This window comes from Salminus brasiliensis, chromosome 8 (assembly GCF_030463535.1).
Source record: "Salminus brasiliensis chromosome 8, fSalBra1.hap2, whole genome shotgun sequence".
NCBI lineage: Eukaryota > Metazoa > Chordata > Actinopteri > Characiformes > Bryconidae > Salminus > Salminus brasiliensis.
The window spans coordinates 11,254,546-11,274,381 of record NC_132885.1 but is presented as its reverse complement, the minus strand read 5'-3'; the positions used below and the strand labels follow the sequence as shown (position 1 = coordinate 11,274,381).

The 19,836-nt window shown below is 43.5% G+C and overlaps 1 protein-coding gene across 3 annotated transcripts in view; it reads right to left on the bottom strand.

Moving 5' to 3' along the window:
* hdac4 (histone deacetylase 4) overlaps window positions 1-19,836 on the bottom strand; it is a 218,393-nt gene that overhangs the window by 75,534 nt on the left and 123,023 nt on the right. For all 3 annotated transcript variants that reach the window (XM_072685601.1, XM_072685604.1, XM_072685602.1), the window contains 3 exons: window positions 9,054-9,304; window positions 5,503-5,653; window positions 1,660-1,780 (listed from right to left, as the gene is read on the bottom strand). In XM_072685601.1, coding sequence (XP_072541702.1) covers window positions 1,660-1,780; window positions 5,503-5,653; window positions 9,054-9,304 — 523 coding nt within the window. The remainder of the gene's footprint in view (window positions 1-1,659; window positions 1,781-5,502; window positions 5,654-9,053; window positions 9,305-19,836) is intronic.

Sequence of the window (19,836 nt, the reverse complement as noted above, 5' to 3'; positions counted from 1 at the left end):
TTACCGTCGTCTGAAACACGCTGCTCGTTCCGTAGTGAGAGGGATGCGTTTGTGGAGCCTGCTGCAATTAGCTGAAACGACTCCCGCACTTCAACCAAGCGAGAATAAATGTTTTGATTAATAAAACATATTGCCTTCGCTGCCATTTCCCTTTGTTCACCTGTCACTGTTGATCTTTCTGCAGAGGCGAAACAGCAAATAATGTTTTATTGATCGACTTCTATTCCTGAAGAACTCCAAAAGCTGGGCCTTCAGAGTGAATCTGAAAACAAAGGACGTGTGAAACGGCGCTACTGCCTGCATGCAAGGCGACTCCGTCTCGGTCCCACATCACAGAGGGTTTGATGTTGTTAGTCAACACTGTTTCAAGTTTCAGCACACAGTCCATACGGCCCTATTTCGACACGGTCATGCAAAAAACACGTATCTCAGTTATTCGGCGGAAGCTTGGAGGAGCCAGCTGTGGTTGTTTGAGCATCTGATGAGAATGCTCCCTAGTCACCTCCTAAGGGGGGTATATACCAGGCACACCAACTGAGAGAAGACCCTGAGGAACATTCAGGACCTGCTGGAAGGGTTTGCATCTCCTGGCTGGAATGGGAGAGCTTGGGGATCCCTGGAGGAATCCAGGAGGAGCTGGTGGAAATTGCTGGGGACAGGGATGCGCTTGCCTGATTACAACCAGGACGGTGAACTGGACTAAGTGGATAAGATGATAAAGATATAGATGAAGGTGCTGTATTTTGAAAAATACGAGACTTTACTGCTCTGATTAGAAGAAGAAAAGATTTTCTTATAGTCTTAACCAGTGTTTTGAAAACTTTCCCTGTATTTTTTCCCCCATAAAGCATCTTGGAACGTTTGAAAGGCTATGTATCGGTCATAATTTTTTTACTTAAAAAAACAAATACTCTATTAATTGTTTAGGGCTCTGCTTCTGATCCAGTATGGGTCTTTACAGTCCAGCAGGTTTACAGAAACTTTACAGTGGACAGCCCCCTCTTTTCCCTCTCCCTTTCTTACCCACACTCCGAGAGAGTTTATCTTGCTTCTCCCAGACGAGTCCATGAAAAGGAACGGCAGAGCGTTGAGGGCGGAGAGAGAGAGAGAAAAAAAAAGAAGAGCCCCAAAGTGCTAAAATTCAGCCTGTACACTTGAAAGCACAATCCCCCATTATCAGAGCCTCCCAGCTAAGAGGGGTTCGTCTGTGTGCACATCCACAGTTTCTTTAGAACCCGCTGCTGTGTCTGTTATCTTTCACACAGGGAAACTTTTGCTCCTCAAAACCCCTTCAAATATCTCAACAACCCAGAGGTGGCAGACAACCCCCTTTTCTCCCAGTCTGTCTGCCTGTGTCTGTCTGTCTCGGTGCGTACTGAAAAAAAAAAAAGTTTCAAAAAAAAAGGAGGGGAAAAAAACAACATGCCAGTCAAGAGAGTAATGAGGAACTTTCTGGGCCAGATTCCTGAAAAGAGCTGTGGCTGCTGTCGGGCTGCATGGCTGTCGCTCACCTTGCAACTGACAACACTCGTGCTTTGAAGTGAGGCGCTTGTGTGACAGGAGGATCTTTGATATTCCAGCTTCTCCTGAAGAAGAGGCCTTTTGATGTTGTGTAAGGTGACTGTGGTGTGGTGTTCTTTTCGGCACAGCGTTACTCACCCGTACCAGTAGCGCGGGTCACTGGGCATGCAGTGGTTGAGGCTCCTCTGGGCCAGAGCTTTCTTCTTATTCAGCACAAACTCCTGCAGCCGCATCTTCACCTCTGTGCTGGCCACCGCACCTGTCAATCACACAGCGGGACTCAGTCACTAACCGCACTCTCCAGTGCTGCTTATCGTGTGCCTACAGGAAGCTCCAATCCTTAAGCCTATTTCACACCAGACACAGTAAACGCACCCCTCTACAAGTATACGCCGCTTTGCTAGTCAATGAAGCCTTTCACTCTGGCGCCGCACACTTTGAGGCTAGTTTTGATGCGTAATATGCGCTCCATTTTAGTTGTTTTTATGTAGAAACCATACAAAATATATTATTTGCAAGCTTATACATGCAGTATTCTTACCAAATGTAGTAATCTAGACCAATTATGCCTCAAAAATATGGAGGAGAAGGTAAGTTTAATGCTTATTTAAAAAGATAGGCTTAATTTTGGCTATTTATTTAAGAGATATGGAGACAAAAAAAGAAAATTACCTTGTATATTTATAATTGAAAATTAGGCTTAATGCAGTCCAAGTTCAGGGCTGATCTAGGCATATTTTAATGGATCTGGTATAAGCTATTTTAATAATAATCCAGTTCCAATTCTTTGTTTTAACCATGGTGTTCAGAGCTCCTTCTGGTGTCCTCAAGGTGCCATTAATGGACATTACTGCCCAGCATTCAGAACCCAGCTCATTAGCCAATCAGAAGGGGCAGCCAGAGTTATTTAAATGCAGTGATTGAAGCATTTGGATTTTTTTTTTAAAATACAAACAAGTTTTTAATGAAACATTTGGAAGATCCTGTGTTATACAGTGTCAGAAACCAAATAATCAAAAAATATTTCAGATTAGCCCTTCGAGCTTCAAGTATGACTCTGCTTGACCCGCCATCCCTCAAAATCCACAGAAGACGAGCGTCCAGGCTTTTTTCTGTCCTGGCACCAAAGTGGTGGAACGAACCTCCACTGGGTGCCTGAACAGCAGAGTCACTCGCTGTCTTCAAATGCAGACTGAAGACCCACCTGTTCCGAGAATACTTGGGTGAATAGCAGAGAGGTTACCTTACTGACTTGTGCTTAGTAGAGTCTAAACTTAGAGGCATCTTAGAATTATTAGTCTATTTAAACTAGCTGAGGTTTTTCTTGGGTAAATAGCAAAGCACTTTTGTAAGTCGCTCTGGATAAGAGCGTCTGCTAAATGCCTTAAATGTAATGTAAAATGTAATTACTTTGCCAAATCAATGAGGTTTAGGGTAAACTATCATACTTTAAGCACACAATAGCAATGATGCAAAATGCTGATTTTAAGCTTCAGGAATGTAAAATCTATTTTATTTTCCATTCATTTCCCCATTTTCCTTTTCTTTTTTCACACAAGGACAGAAAATGTTTTTCACACTTATTCCAAAGGCAGTAGACACACCTTTATACTCCTGGGTTGCATAAAAACCTCCACTGCAGGTCTCACTGATTGTAAAAAGGACACAATATAACACACACACTCACACACAGTGTATGTGATAAATGTGTTCAGCCTTTTTTCTCTCTAAAAGAGAGTGAATTCTCAGAACGACACCAGACTCTGATGCTTAAACACAGCCGTGGAGTTTTCCCCTTTTTAACAGAGGAACTTCTGACGCTGTGTTTTCTCACAGCTCTTTCTTCAATTGCCACCTTTCCCATCGTCTGTAAACAAGCCCCTAGGGGCCTCTGCCAGCTTTCACACACTCACTCACTCTCTCTCACACACACAAAGACATACGCACACAAACTTCCGCCGCCAGGCAACACACACTCCCAGAAGGCAACAGGTGACCAGTGTCAGCGTCTCAGGTGGCGGGTACGAAAGGGGCTGTCAGCAGCAACATGAGAGAATGAAGAAGCAGTAGCTTCTAATCTCAGAGGAGGCTGCAGGCGGTGTTCCCTCAGTGCAGCTTCCACACAGAGACTCTCAGAAACACAGCAGGAACGAGTCTGACTGATACCAAGTTCTGTCCAATACCAATATTAACATTATTAATAAAGTAAAAATATAACTTCTCTCAATTTACTCTCCAATTTAGCCATCAGATTCCCACCCAACCAATTCAACCACTGCTTAGGATTCCCCCAAATACATGGGGCCCAAAATGCACCTTTCCAAGCTTCCACAACATAAAACAAACAAGTCGCATAGGATTCATTTTGAGTTAACATGAAAAAAATAATAATTAAATAATTAAATAAATGCACAATGCTGAAATATTAAAAAAGGGATGCTAAAATAGACCATCACACTGGTCTTCATATTTAAAAAAATCCTTATCAATAATAACTTCATTATCAGTAAGCGTCGATACATCTGTGAAACCACAAATTTGGAAGATTTTATCAGGTAATCAGTACAAGCCTGGTCCCAGCTAATACCGCTCAGGTCAGCAGCTGGTCAGTCAAGAGTTTCTGATTCAGCTCCGGGTTATTTCTGTGTTTTTGCCTCAGGCTTCTTCCACTGGCAATGAAGTGAAGCACCTATCTCTAGCACGTCTGCAGAATATCGACACAAATAAGCTTCATGTGCACAAAAATCAACCATTCAATCAGATTAAAAGCGGACGTGGACTGATGTGGAGCTGATGTGGAGCTGATGTGGCGCTGATGTGGAGCTGATGCAGACATGAACTGCTTATGTTCAGACGTGGTTCTTATAGGTCCTACAGAGAGTCATTATTTCTGTATCTCGATTAATAAAAAGAGAACAGACTGATCTGAACTGCAGTGAATGCTTTTTTGCTCATGGTGCCACAAAGAATACAAAGATTTAGTGGAATTCAGAGCAGTAGACGGAGATTGACCGTGACCTACTCTGTGAAGACACGGTCACTATTAATACAGAATTATGAGAAACTATTTTAATAATAAAAGTGAACATTATTTCTGAGCAATGCTCTAAAACCAGTGCATCTGCACTTTCGCTGAGCGATGCAGTAGAAGAACCATTTTTCATTCCATAAAGAAGCATTACTGTAAAAGAGCTCTGGATATCAAAAAGCATCTTTAAACAGACATCTGAAAACCTCTGAGGGGTCCTTTACAAATACACAAAAATACAAGTATTGGGACACCTGCTTAGTCATAGTTTTTTCCCCAAAATCAAAAAAAAAGAGAGAGAGAGAGTTTATCCTGCTTTTGTTGGAGTAACTGTCTATAGTCCAGGGAAGGATTTCTAATAGATTCCAGAGCATTGCTGTAAAAATTTGATTGCATTCAGTGACAAGAGCGTTAGTGAGGTCAGGATTCCTGATGACCACCACCCCACCTCATCCCCAACACCCCAAATCATCCCAAAAGTTCTGTAAGGAGCCCCATCCATCATTCCAGAGGACCTAGTTCCACTGCTCCACAGCTCAATGATAGGGGGCTATTTACCCCTCTAACCCATGCCTGGGCATTAGGCCAATAATATAAGTCATTTTTACTTTACCTGTTTGTTTGTGTCAAACAAACACAATTGTGAAATCACTGACAATTTCAGTCAGTTTCCTAAAGTTGAATTTATAATACTCATTTATGACTCTCTCACTCTGCACAGCAGATAAAAGATTCTGCACAAGGGGGCGCTATAAATGCTCAAACCGCTGTGATGCAGTGAAGGAGGGAAAAAAAGGACATGAACCCACACTACCAGAAGATGAACCAGTGTTTTCTTCATCATGGAAACCAATTGGCCACGTTTGTGTGTGTGTGTGTGTGTGTGTGTGTGTGTGTGTGTGTGTGTGTGTGTGTATACACAAAGTTATGCATGCATGTGTGTGTATACTCACTCTCCTGGCCACGCTCCTTGTTCTTGAGCTGATGAAGCTTCTGCTCACGCTGCTGTTTCTCCAGCTCCTGCTCGCGCCGGTGCCGCTCCAACTTCCTCTGGTGCTCCAAAAGCTCCTGCTGATGCTTCAGAGCCAGCAGCTCCTGCTGATGCTGGGAGAGTGATAGAGAAACATTTAACCGCCTGCAACATGAATACGCAGCACATTTTATTTGTGCATGAATGAGCAACAGTGCAATTAAGCTATCAAGACTCAAGTATTAGAGGTATGTGGTGATAAATCTGTGTTATTGAGCACAAATAAAAATACAAATAAAAAAGGAAGCACGTGTAAGAAGCATAAGGGTGTGTAGCAGCAGTGCCATAAAAGTGACTATGCTTTCTCCAGTTCTCCAGTGAGACGGAGCGGTGAAGTGGCATTGCCTTTTACAGGCAGCGCCGGACTCTCTGCTGGCCGCCCTTCACATACATTTGGCCATTCTGCTCCGTTAGCACTATAAATAGCTGAAGAGGTGAGCTGAAGGAGAGTGTGTGGATGAGCAGTCTTGTGGCTGCTGACAGATGCTCCGCAAAGTTCTACATGTCCTCCCACGGGCAAACACACCACTGTGTGTACACAGTACGACACGCAGCTGCCTAGAGAAAACATACAGACTGGTGAAACCTGCGAAATACTGCCACAACGCATCTTATTCACTCCAGCACTGCTGGAGTCTTTCAGCCTTTCCTCCCTCTATTGCTCTGTAGATGCAGATCCAATAGGCAGTCTTTGAGTCAGGGTCGTGTGACCACTGTAGCTTAAAGCTTTAGAGCTGCTCTTGCAATAATTCAATAGCAACATGAGCAACATTGCTGACACCAGTGTTCGGCGGCACAGACACAGCTGATAGAAAGGGATGCTCTGAAGCGCTCACAGCACTCCATAACATCAGTACCTGACCTCAGTAATGCTCTCCTGGATGTTTAGGTTAGTAGTCAATTACTAAAATGTGTAACTGTTGCAACACTCGATTGATATCCACACAAAATAAAAGCATCATACAGAGCTATTCATCTTCTGCGCTTGTTTCCTCATCATAATCAGCAGCAGGATTAAACAACAGGGTGTCACTCCATGCTGTAAAGTGTCTGCACACAGACACCACTGCGCAAGAATACCAACGCAATACTCCTGGAACAGAATGGTCAAAAACCCCTGGAAAAACATGGACCGAGCTGGATCATCACTGCACCCTGACAGACCACTGTAATACCAATGGACTACCATTAAACCAAATGGAACAGCACAGACAGCAGTGGAAAACCACTGCATCCTGACACACCAGCTGGAACACAACTGCATATTGACAGACCACTGGAACATCGCTGCATACTAAACAAGCTTAATGCTGAAACATCACTAAAACACCTCTGGAACACCACTGCACCCTGGAACACTCCTGGAACACTCCTGGAACACTCCTGGAACACTCCTGGAACACTCCTGGAACACTCCTGGAACACTCCTGGAACACTCCTGGAACACTGCTGCACCCTAACAAACCACCGCACCCTGACAAACCACCACAGCAACACCCATGCACCCTGATGCACCACAGGAAAGCCACAGACACCTATGTACTACAATACCAGAACCCTGACGCACCCATACACACTCCTAAAACACCTGTGAAACACCAGTGAGATACCACTGATGGCACTGGAACACCACTGCACCCTGACACACCATGGAAACACAGCTGGAATATTGCTGACACACTCCAAAGACACTGCTGCACCCTGACAAACCACCGCACTACCACAGCAACACCCATGCACCCTGATGCACCACAAGAACACCACAGACACACCTCAGGAACGCCACTGACCCTTTACTGCACCCTCACACAGTACTGGAACCCTAATGCACCCCGACACACTCTAAAGCACACTAAACCACCAGTGGAACACCAATGGAATATCACAGACACTGGAACATCTCTGCACCCTGACGGACCAGTGGATCACCACTGACACTTTACTGCACCCTCATACAGCCCTGGAACCCCAATGCACCCTGACACACTCCTAAAGCACCAGTGGATCACCAACGGAATACCACGGACACCACTGGAACACCACTGCACCCCGACACTACTGGAACACCACCGACACGCCACTGGAACATCCCTGCACCCTTGAACACTCCTGAAGCACCACCGACAATCCTCAAATAATAGTAGCACACCCCTGGACATCCACTGAAATCCCAACACACTGCTCAAACTATGGGGACTATGGAGATGTGTTTTTAATGTACACAGCCTTTACACTGTATATTTATTGCACAAAAATGTATCTATACCATTAACTAATATATGCAACATTCAGTGGCATGCTGCTCCCATCAGCACCACTGTAAACAACTCAGACTTGAAAAGTTTCCCTACGACTGTTTAGATCTCCATAATTGAATTCTGCAGTGGAATTCCCCCCAGACCTGAAGATCATCTGTGATCTGTTTGGATCTGATACACAATCTTTGATACTGAAGCTCCTCTCCACCAGAGCTCATCACTACGGCGTCACCACAGAAGGAGCAGGCACTGCATCAATCAACGCCATCCTTCCATCCCGCTCAGACGCTGCCTACAGCCTTCCCAGAGTTATTTATAGCCCAGCCGACATTGCTCTTCTATTGGTCAGAAAGCTCGCTGTGGCAACGCAGCAAAGCCAGCGGTGTGTCTCTGCCTCACTGCTCCAGAGTGTTTCCCAAGGACAGGGTTCCCATAGCGATGGAGCCTTTCCCCTCGCCTGACCGCAGTGTATTCCTCTACACACGTCCTCCTCAACCCACAGAACACTGACAGTCAGCTCAACACATTCCACACACACACACACACACACACACACACACACACACACACACACACACACCTCTTTCCACTGCATACTAGAGTTTTGCTGAGCACATTCCACTCTGCAATCAAGGGCTTTATGCTGAGGCCTCAGACAGGACACCACTGACAGCAGCACGGATTCAGGAAACCACAGCCAGCCGTGCGCACACACACATACACACTATCTGTGGCCATGCACAAAGCCTTAATACACACACAGTACACTGGCTGTAGTGCGACACCAATCCCAAATATTTTAAAAGACAGCTGAAGCTGGAGCTCATCAGATAAGATATTTGTCTGGGGTCTGAAGTTCGCTTCTGTAGTTTTGCACTGGAGCACTTTGTAGTTCTCTACAAAGTATACTTTATTTTTGTATACTTTATTAGCCTCCTGTCCGCCTGTTCTTGAGTGGTCAGGACTCCACAGGACCACCACAGAGCAGGTAGCATTTGGGTGGTGGGTCATTCTCAGCACTGCAGTGACACTGACTGACATGGAGGTGGGGTGTTTGTCTGTGTGTTGCTCTGGTACGAGTGGATCAGACACAGCAGTGCTGCTAGAGTTTCCTACCCAGTTGGTCTATCTTGAAGATTAAAGTAAAGTCAGAGACCCGCCCACTGCAGGTAAGGCGAGGCAGGTTGGGAGCAGACGAGAATCGTCAGGGTCTCACCTTCACATGCTCCTGCAGCTGGGCCTCATGCTGGCGTGAGAGCTGCTCGTGCTGTCTCTGGAACTCAGCGATGAGCAGCTGCCGCTGGATCTGCTGCTTCTGCTTGAGGGCCAGAAGCTCCTGTTGCAGCTGCTGCTCACGCGGAACTGCTTCCACTGACGCCAGCGACAAGTGCTGCTGCTGGTCCACGCGCAGATCCATCGGGATGGCAGCCGGGGGCACAGGAATGGGCAGAGCTGCACTCACATCAACTGCAGAAAAGCAGAGAAAGAAAGAGAGGGATTAAAAACAGTATAAATAATAATAAATAAGCAGCATTATTTGAATAATTTCCATGATAAACATTATTATAAGACAAAAAAATAGAAGGTTTCTAATCATCACATAAGAAAAAGATACACATGTTCTAATGATGAAATCAAAGAAAAGTAGTGGTGTAAAGAGCATCCTTCAAAATAAAGTTGTGAAGGTAGAAATACAAGAGCATTATTAAGGCTGAGAAAACATAAATGGCATCCTAAAATGTCGAAAGGAATCTGATTAGCATTTAGAAGTCTCAGTCTTCACTAACGAGCTGCTCGTTTAAGCCTACATCTTCTGTCAATTAAAAAAGGAATCCTCCGTGAAATACAGTAAACTACCTGTAAAGACTTTGTTTTAATAAATGAGCACATACTTATTAGTTAATTCCAGCACAAAAAGCCTGATCTGCTTCATTCTGAAAAAATAATGCCACTCATAATTACACTATATGTAATATATGTGTCCAAATGTTTATGGACACTCCTTCTAATGAATGCATATAGCGACTTTTCAGCTACAAGCATTGTTGACGCAAACACAGCTTGTCCAGCCCTGTAGAGAAGTACCGCCCATAAAACAAGAGAGCAGATAAACATGAACCTACTGGCATCATGCCCAAAGGGCAGGCGTGGAGTATAGGGGTGTAAGGCTTTACACAGCATTGAGCTGTGGGGCAGTGGTGGAACTGTGTTCTCTGGAATGATGGTTGGTGCTCCATACGATACTTTTGGGATGAGTTGGGGAGTTGGGGATGAGGTTGGGTGGGATGGTAATCATCATCCAACATCCTGACCTCACTACCGCTCACAGCAAAGCTCTAAAATCTAGTAGAAATCCTTTCCTAGGGACAGTTACTTTAACAAAAGCAGGACAAAAGCTTTTTTAGTATCCCTGATTTCAAAAGACATAATGAAGGAGGTGTCCCAATACTTTTGTCCCTTTAGTGTATTTGTGACCTTTTTTTAGTCATGTCATATTGACTACTACTAGTCTACTTTACTTTACAGTTCTAACGGGATTATTATAACTGACTGTCTAATACTGAGGCAACTTCAGCATCTAATGAACTGCAGAGAAAAGACGTCTGGAGTCAAGCACTACATCTGCGCCTCCCTCAAGACGTCACATCACAGACACAGCCGCAGGCTCCAGGACACCCTTCTGACTCCACACTGACCAAGGGTCTGGGTCACATGTTTTTTTTTCATAGAACAGTGGAGAAACCCCGCCCCCTCCTTTCATCCCATACTCAAGACTTAATAAAATCATATCCGTGACGCAAAAAAAACGGCCCCACAAAGCCGGCATTGAGTCACGGGGCCTGGAAGAGACCTCTCAGCGGCAAACTCGCCCACACTCAGCTGGACAGGAAGCTGTCCACTGCGAACAACTTCCTTCAGTGTAACTCTGAACAAGTAAGCAGCGATAAGGGCATTATTTGTTTGCGCCTTCAGAGAGACAAGACCGCCAAACGCTTGCTTTCAGCTCGCGTACCAAACAATGCCCAGCCACCAAACCAACACAAACAACTATTAGCGCTAATTAACATGCCAGTTAACGCCACACGGCACAGAACCTCTAATTAAACAGCTTTGCCGAACATTGGAATAGTCTCTTTTCCTAACAAGTGTAATATGATGATAGAAGAAACACCAGCAAATTTATTATTCATCCGCCAAAAACACTGCTGAAGAAAAATCCAGCTCAAGACTGGCTTTCGCTGGTAGTTTCAGGTGGTCTCAGCTGGTCTTAGCTGGACGTGGATGATCAAAGCTGGCCATCTTGGGGGTAATGAACTAAAATACTTACCTAATGCTGGTAAGTAAGCTGGTTAAGCAGTTTAGATACTGACCGGCATAGCTTACGTTTTTTATTTGAGCTAGATGGACTAGCTGGTTTAACAGCTTGTGACCAGCTTGACCCAGCTGGTCGTCAAGCTGGCCATTCTAGCTGACTAGTTTGGTGAAGCTGGTCATGCCAGTGTACCAGTGTGGTTATGCTCATCATGCTGGTTGACCAGCATGGTCATGCTGGTAGACCAGTAAGATCATGCTGGTCAACCAGCACGGTCATGATGGTCATGGCAGTCAATAAGCTTGGTCATAGTTCAATGAAACCAAATGAAAACATGCCCTTAGTGGTCAAGCTGCTGTTCTGTCTTTTCAGGAGAGGAGCAATGCCCTACGAAGGACCACTACCTACAAAGTAAAACTGGGACTTGAATGAATAAGCGCAGATATTTCAGAACATCGGTCCAGCGTCATCTAAACACACGGCTCTTCTAGAATTCAGCAAAGATGACCATTATGAATCGATGTGAATATTTATTTTTAATTTGAATCAGTTACATGCACCCAGCGGCAGCTCAGGCAGAGCACATCCCACAGTCAGATTCAGCAGAGCTGCGTTTGTTTATTAGATTGCGTGTAATTATTAGATCAGGGGCGAGGGGGAATTAGAAACATTAGAGCTCAGAGTTTCTTACATGGAGCAGAGGGCCATCACGCTCTCTGTGTGCACTGAGGACAAATGTGCTGTATACTGCACAAGCAGGAGGCTAGTGACTTCATGAAGTCACCAAGTGAACAGTAAGCACTATGGGTGCACCATGTTCATATAGGGGTGAACCAACAGGACCGAGATCATCCGGAAAGACTTTTGGGTGGATATCAAGCTGATGTTTGATAATGTGTTTGACATCAGTGCTTAGGTGATAATGAATGCCTGCTAAAGGTGCAGTGAACGGTTTATTTCTTGGTTCTATAAAGAACCATGTTGGTATAAGAGATTTAAGGTTTTTTAAGGTTTAAAAAAATGTCACCTAATGCAATTTTTATTCCCCAATTACAAATATGGTTCAGTATGGAAACAAAAGGGGTTCTTCTATGGCACTGCTCCACGTAGTACCTTTATTTTTATATGAGGGTAAGCCTTAAAAACAGCTTTTTATAAATGCATGTGTACCTGCATCTGCATAATACTGATAGTCAGGTGTCTGTATCTGTTAGCGAAACACAAAGTGGGCAAAAATGGACCAGATTTCAGTCAAAACAAGTATATTTAGCATTTTTAGACTTTTTAGATGATAGCATTGGTGTTACGAGGGCTCACACACAAGCAACGTTCAGCAAAAGAGGATTTGCTGACATGGACAGCATTGGCAGGTATTTGTAAACCCTGCAAAACTGCAGCTTATGCACAGGCAACACACACACACACACCACAAGAGTGAACACAGATAAAGATTGATTCAGTATTGCGGTGCATGTAGCAGCACCCATCACACTGTGTACTTTGGGACCAGAGATTCATCACATTTAAGGCACTGTGGGTGAAGCTGCAGGTTTCTCTCCACAGATAAAGCCAGCAGCTAACTGAACGCTGCACAGGCTTGCACTAAAGCACACGCTCATTTACTGATACACACACGGCTCAAATCACAGCCCAGAACATTCTGTCATGTGTTCAGACTTCAAAGAACAGATCAGATATGTGGAAAGAATCAGATTTGACTGCCTGTCTCATAGTGGAGCCGCAGGGGTGTGGATGCCAGATTTGCATCACTCAGATATTCTGTTTACAAAAGAGGACTAAAACTAAAGACTCATTAGGAATGGATCAATTAAAAAAAGCAGTCAAATGCTGGGCTGTCATAAGAACTGCGGTACGATTTCAGCTTTGACAGCATGAGGAAATGTCAAAGGATCTTTACCAGAGGTGGGAAGTAAAGTGTAAGAGCTTTGTTACTGTGCTAAAAAATAAATAAATGTAAATGGTTTCGGTAGCTGTACTTTATTTACTGTGTGTACTGATTTATAGTACTTATGTACTTGGTACGTTCCAAATAAAAAAAGTCTGAGAGATAGAAACAGGCTACCAGTGGTCAGGACATCAGAGCCGAGTGCCTACATCAGGACATCAGACCACTACCTGCCAGTGAGCTACCACACCATGTGGGAGACCAGGGTTCAATTCCTGGTCTGGGTGACTGTGCTGCGCTTAACCAATAAGAGTCCTTGGGCAAGACTCCTAACACTACGCTGGCCCACCTCTGTAATACGAGTAACCTTGTAAGTCCCTCTGGATAAGAGCATCAGCTAAATGACTTAAATGTAAATGCTATAAATGAACAAAAAAATAAAAAATATAGTATATATTTGGTTACAGAATAATATCAATTTTTTATAAATGTATATATATATATATTTTTTTAACAACACAGCTGATAGTGTATTTGTGTGACAGCTGATACTGTTCTAACAGTAACTTAATTGCAAAGAAATCCATGTAAATAAAGACTTTTAGAAACATTTAGAATCACATTTACTTACACTTCAACAACAGAACGCATACCTCAATTACCAGAGTATTTATGCTTTTACTTAAAGCAACACTACGGGAAACTGGCATCTCTTGCTCCTGGACTACAGCCTACAGCCAAGAAGCGTAATTCATGTTTTTCTGTGGATGAGCTAAGACATACAGACCAGTGAGAGAAGCATGTGGACTGAGGCGGTAGAGTATTATTACAAACATGACTCATGATCTTCTCCAAAGTCACATAGCCTACTGCAGTTAGCAGCAAGCCAAGCTCTGTAGCAAGGACAGCGACACTATTCTCCCCATTACAGTCAGCAAAAAGAATAAACACTCCAGCAGAAAACCTTAAAAGCCAACCTTCCAGGCTGTTTACTGTCTAACCACATAACTCCTTGTCTTAGTCCAAACAGTGGCCAGAAACAGCTGGACTCTGCAGCAGATTCTAAAGAGAACATTCCTCCACAGGAACAGAATATAGCAATTCTTGTAATACTTGCATTGATAAATCTACATCCCAGCTGTGCAACAGTGAGCTGTGATGTAGCGACCTTGCTAATCCCTTTCAATTCCGCTAATGACTGCGGTGAAGGGAAGAGGGGGTGGAGGGCGGGACTAACTGTTTCAAAGATCAGAAGCTAAAAATAACTTGAACCAGTAAACCATGCTGTTCATAAGAACTGAGTGCAAATGGCATCAGTCCGCGGTTTTCTTTCCCCCCGAGGCCTCATTGGATCCATATCAGACTGCTCATCGATACCACAGTTAGCTGATATATGAGATGCACACTGGACAGCCACACAACAGGGTCACCAGTGGACACATAATACTGTCTTCTATCAAAGAACTTTTTTTATTTTATTTATTTATTTATTTTTAACTGCTTGCGTGTGGTCAATAATGATAAACTGATGGCAGTTATTTATTATAGCAATAGTTGATAAGACATCTATTAGCTGTCACTTCATAATGAGCTGATAATGAACTGATGAGATATTTAGAATGAATCATTAAAATATTAGCATTGGTATATAAAACACATGCGTTACTAATCGGCCATGTTTTTGTTTTACAAAGGGCTTTAATTAGCAAAATTATTTAATTAGCTGTAATATTGTTTAGCCCTACAGTCTACAGTGATATAAGAGTTTCCTGTTCAGCCCTGTCCTTTTCCCCCTTTGTTATTAGTGTTACCTGTGTTTAGTCTGTTTCCACTCCTTTTCAAGTGTTTCTAGTCGTGTTCGGTAGCCCTCATTTCAGTTTATCTCCGTTCAGCTTTTATCATTGGTTTTACCATGTTTGCTTTGAATTTGAAAAAGGTTTTAAAAATAATTAGTAATTAGTTTGTTATTCAAATTGAATTATTTTAAATTGAATCATTTTGCCTTCACATTATTCCTACAGGTCTAAGGTTATTACTATTATTTTGGGGGGAATTTCACATTACACATTATCAGCTGAGATTAAATAAATCATTGAAATGCCTTTAGTTAATACTCAGTGTTTTTACTCATACTGAAAAACATCTGAATGAACGATTTCATCATTAATCATAATAGATTCTACAGTAACAGCACGAATGCTGCTTTTTAAATGACTGCTGATACATGAATTGATAAAAGCTTTCCATTTCTGATGAGTTCCAGGCAAGCGGAGGTATGCAGGAGCAGCTAACATGTGTGAAATAATACTGCACCAAAAAAGAAAAGTTGAATAAAATTATGAATTTTAATCAAATTGTTCTGAAGTTCAGCTTTTTGTACCACTTCAACCATGGAATGTAAATGAGAGAGGTGAGAGATGATGCATATATTATTGGTATCACCCAAGCAGTTGGTTTTGGATAGCAGGCCTTTATGCCATCATCTTATTTATGTATTTATTTTTCTACTAAACAGTTACTGCTTGAATTAGTACTTTGTCCTAAAACAAAAATTCTGACCTAAACAGAGGTGGTTTTTGTTTGTTTGGTTGGTTTTTTTTTAGCAAAGCTCTTGACACATATCGTACCACAATGTTACATGCCATATCGCCCACCCTTAGCGAGGGTCATGTGGTTTACGGGCACTCTGCTCTCAGAGTCTTGGGAACGCTTGGGTACACATTTCCCTGGGCATGCCACACTTTTCTCCAAACTCCTAAATAACCCTGCTGCTCACTGTACCCTTCACAACTGTTAAATAAAGACTCAGCACTGGCCAAGAACTCCCTGATGAGGTCATGATGACCTCAGAAGGGTTGCCGTGGAGCAGCGGTGTGTGTAAACAGCTGGGTGGCCACTGGCATGGCACGCCGTAACTACTGCAGGAGCGCTCACACACACACACACACACACACACACACACACACACACACACACACACACACACACACACACACACACACACACACACACACACACACACACACACAAACAGCAGCCCTGCCATGCACAGCCGGGATGCCTGCCTGCTTACGTCAACCAAGAAACGCTGCTCAAAAGCAGACTTTTAGCCCCGGCTGTACCAGGCCAGCAAGAGCATGCGAACATTTAAGTTCTTCCATGAAGCTTTAGCCAGACTCTGCTTCAGCAGCCAGACGCCTATGCACACCATATTTAAACAGGAAGAAGAGACACCGAAAATCAGGCGTGTGTGTGTGAGAACAGATGTGTTAGACCAGGGGTCACAAAAACACTATAATTTACCTACATAGTCTTACATAGACCTGTGTCTATCCGTGCATCCGCGCTGTCACTGCATGGTTCTGCAATAGCTTTGTCCCACAAGCAGTCAGACTTTTACACAAGAGACCAAACTAAACCCCCACCACCACCACCACGACCCACAGCATTTTAACCTGTCTACATTCCACACTTTACTACCTCAGTGCTGTGTTTCATGTTTGCTGTATACAGTCACAGCAAGTTACATTTCTAAGCACCTTCTATGCACCTTATCATCAATACCTACCCGTTAAATATCAATGCACCTTACACTCATTACCTCTACTCAGAATTGAGTCATATTTATTGCACCGTCTTGCACGTTGCACTTTCTGCAGTCTGTCCTGTACTGTATTGTTTTTTTGTTCTCGTTTTGTTCCATGTGGCACCCTTGTTCTGGAAAATACGTCATTTCATTTCACTGTGTTCTCGCTCGTACAGAGCTGAAATGACAATAAAAGCCACTTGACTTGACTTACAGTAGTACGGCTTTTAGGGCCTTCCTTGTTTATCAGTGTAGCAGCTTCTAAATTGCAAAAGTGTCTTAGTGGCATCTCCTTAATCTCAGCCCTTAAACCCCAGTTAAATCATATTCCTCTCACGACGCTGTTGTCTCACGTTACCTGTATGATGTGCCTTTTTTATGAACGCTTTAGGGTGGTAGGTCTATTGTGGGCAATCTCCAAGATTAGGTCTCCAGACCTGGAGCGCTCCAAGACTGGGTGAATATCCAGGACTAGATCTCAAATCCAATCATAGAGATCTCCAGGGTTGGCGATCCAGTCCTAGAGATCTACCACAATATTCATCCCATCTAGGACCGCTCCAGGACTGGAGACCTAATCTTGGAGACCGCCCATAACACTTCTCTAATCTAGGAGATCTTTAGGGTGTAATATCCCCAAGACTAGATCTCCGATCTTGGAGAACTACCCCCTCCCCCCTTTTTTTTTTTTTGCTGATTTCCTGGTCTTACACAGGGGTACTCGATATCACATAGCAGCAGAACACAGACTGAATAGCAGGCCACTACTACTGATGCAATGTGATGAGCTACGACACAAATGCTTTGTATGCAGGTCACATGGTCGTTCCATCATTTGCAAAGTTGAGCCACACTTGCTGGCAGTTACTGTAGGCCACATGCAAGCAACTGGAGAAAAGTGTTCTGTAGGAGCATGTGCAACGGTTACTGGTTACTGGATAAATGCATACTGAAGAAAAGTGTGCTTTGCTTATAAGACAAACAAGTCCCACTTACATAACAGCAATCAATGCTCACCTACATTCTTCCTGAACTTTCAACAGTAGCGTGCGCACACACACACACACACACACACACACACACAATCATATTCAATAAAATAATGGGACTATAAAAACCCCTGCAGTTTCTGAAGTGAAGGACAATGATTCAGTTAGGGAAGAGCACACTGCAAAAAATGAAAGTACTGCTGGTTGTAAGTTGAAAGCTGTGGTCTCTGCCATGAAACACAGCCTACAGGAAACATCGGACCGGGTCAGAGACATCGGACAAGAAGCCACTAGCAGTGGAAAAGCAAGCAGGTGGAGCTAATGAAGGACTCGAGCAGGGCCTCATTTCCTAGCAGTCCAGGTCGATTGTCAGAAAATCTTAATCATATATTATGGCACAAACAAACAATATTGCACCATAGAAAGAGCGAATTGGCACCATCCTCTACACATCGGCATACAATAAACGCATCAATCAATACTTACAGTTCTTTCTGAGCTTTAAATAGTAATCAGTAAACATACCGGGGCGACAGCAGTAAAGAAAAAATACTGCAGAAGTTCCTGAAGTGAAAAGCTGAGTGCTGGTTAAAAGCCCCTCAATCTCCCTCTTTGATCGCTCACCTGGCTGCATGAAGGCTTCTTATGGTCATCCAAATGCATTCCATTATTTCAAGAGGAGTCAAGTCCAGCGATCAATGGGTGCCAGGATAACTCTGGGGGTTTGGAATGAATACACAATTACAGCCACTCTTCCCAGGCAGCAGGATCTGCGAGGCCACTCTAATCTCCGCCTAAACAGCTCTGCATTCCTGCTGCATCAGTGATCTACACGTGCATGTTGTGGTCAAGGGCCTGGCAGACAAGCCGGATTGTCAAGGGCTGCAGGATACATTGTTTGATAAACATTATTGTGGCATTAGCTTCGGTTAGGTTGATCTTGCGGAAGACTGCGATGGCTTTTACTGCATGCATGTTCAACACAGGAGCTGATGAGGAACAGAGGATTCATGCAAGCCAACAAAAGCCCCTTATATTGGGTCAAAACAATGCTGGTCAATCTTTAACCGGCATCGGCACAAAGTTCCGGAGGCGGGGGGGCAGGGGCGGCAGTGGGCTTAAGGTTAGAGAACCGGCCCTGGGAATGAAAGGCCGTGATTTGATGATCTGAACCGACAGGACGTTACAGACGTGCCCCTGAGCAAGGCCCCTATCCCCAAAACTGCTCCCTGGCACCACTGCCAGGGCATGTGTGCTCACTGTTTCCTAGTGTGTTAACTGCACAGATGGGTTAAACACAAAAGACACAGCACAAATGGTGACTAGCTGGTGGTCTTTCCTCGTTTGCAATTTCACATTTGGTCCGTCACGACTGCTGGACTAGAGAAATAAACAAAAATGAGGAAGACTGGAATTTACCTTCTAATCGAATCACAGAAAATTAGACAATATTAGATAATAATGAAGATTATGCATATGATCAATATACACTTCTATTTCAGGTCTGTCTTACAGTAGTAACTGTTTATAAAAGGTCTGTCCTAAGGCCTTGTTTATCAGTGTGTTGAGACCTGAACTCTGAAACAAACTCTACAGAGCTTTGGTAGCATCTCCATCCTCTTAACCCTTAAACCCCTGTTAATGACTTACCTTTTCGTCTCATTCTGCTATTGCTTAGCCAGATCATATCACTGCTGTGTCCTTCCCCAGATTTAATGTCACATTTTTCTCCATCCTCCCAAATGTGCTCCATTTTCCTTCTGTTGCTTTCTCTTAATAGCCTGGATTTAGTGCATTAAATGTACATTGTACAACTGAGTCGGGAAGCAACCTTGAGCTTGGAAAAAAAAGGCACTGCCTTCAATAGTAATTCTAGAACGGATTGTGCCATTATTAGTTATTATTAATATGGTCATTATTACTATTACAATTTATTTACAACTATTTATCTAAACAATAAGAGGCTTTTTGCCAAAAGAAGAGGCTTATTTTGGCTTCCATTAAAACAGATGCAGCTTGGTTCCAGGTTTCTCCTGGACGCCCCCCAGACAGGGTAAGGACTTGTTGGACTTGGTATCCGTTAAGCTGGTGATGGAATCATTAAGCACTAATTTATCAAACCAGGTGTTGGACGATTACTATGGATAATACTACACTCCCATGAGGAGAGCTTTATAGATATTTTAATTAGGGATGCACCGATCC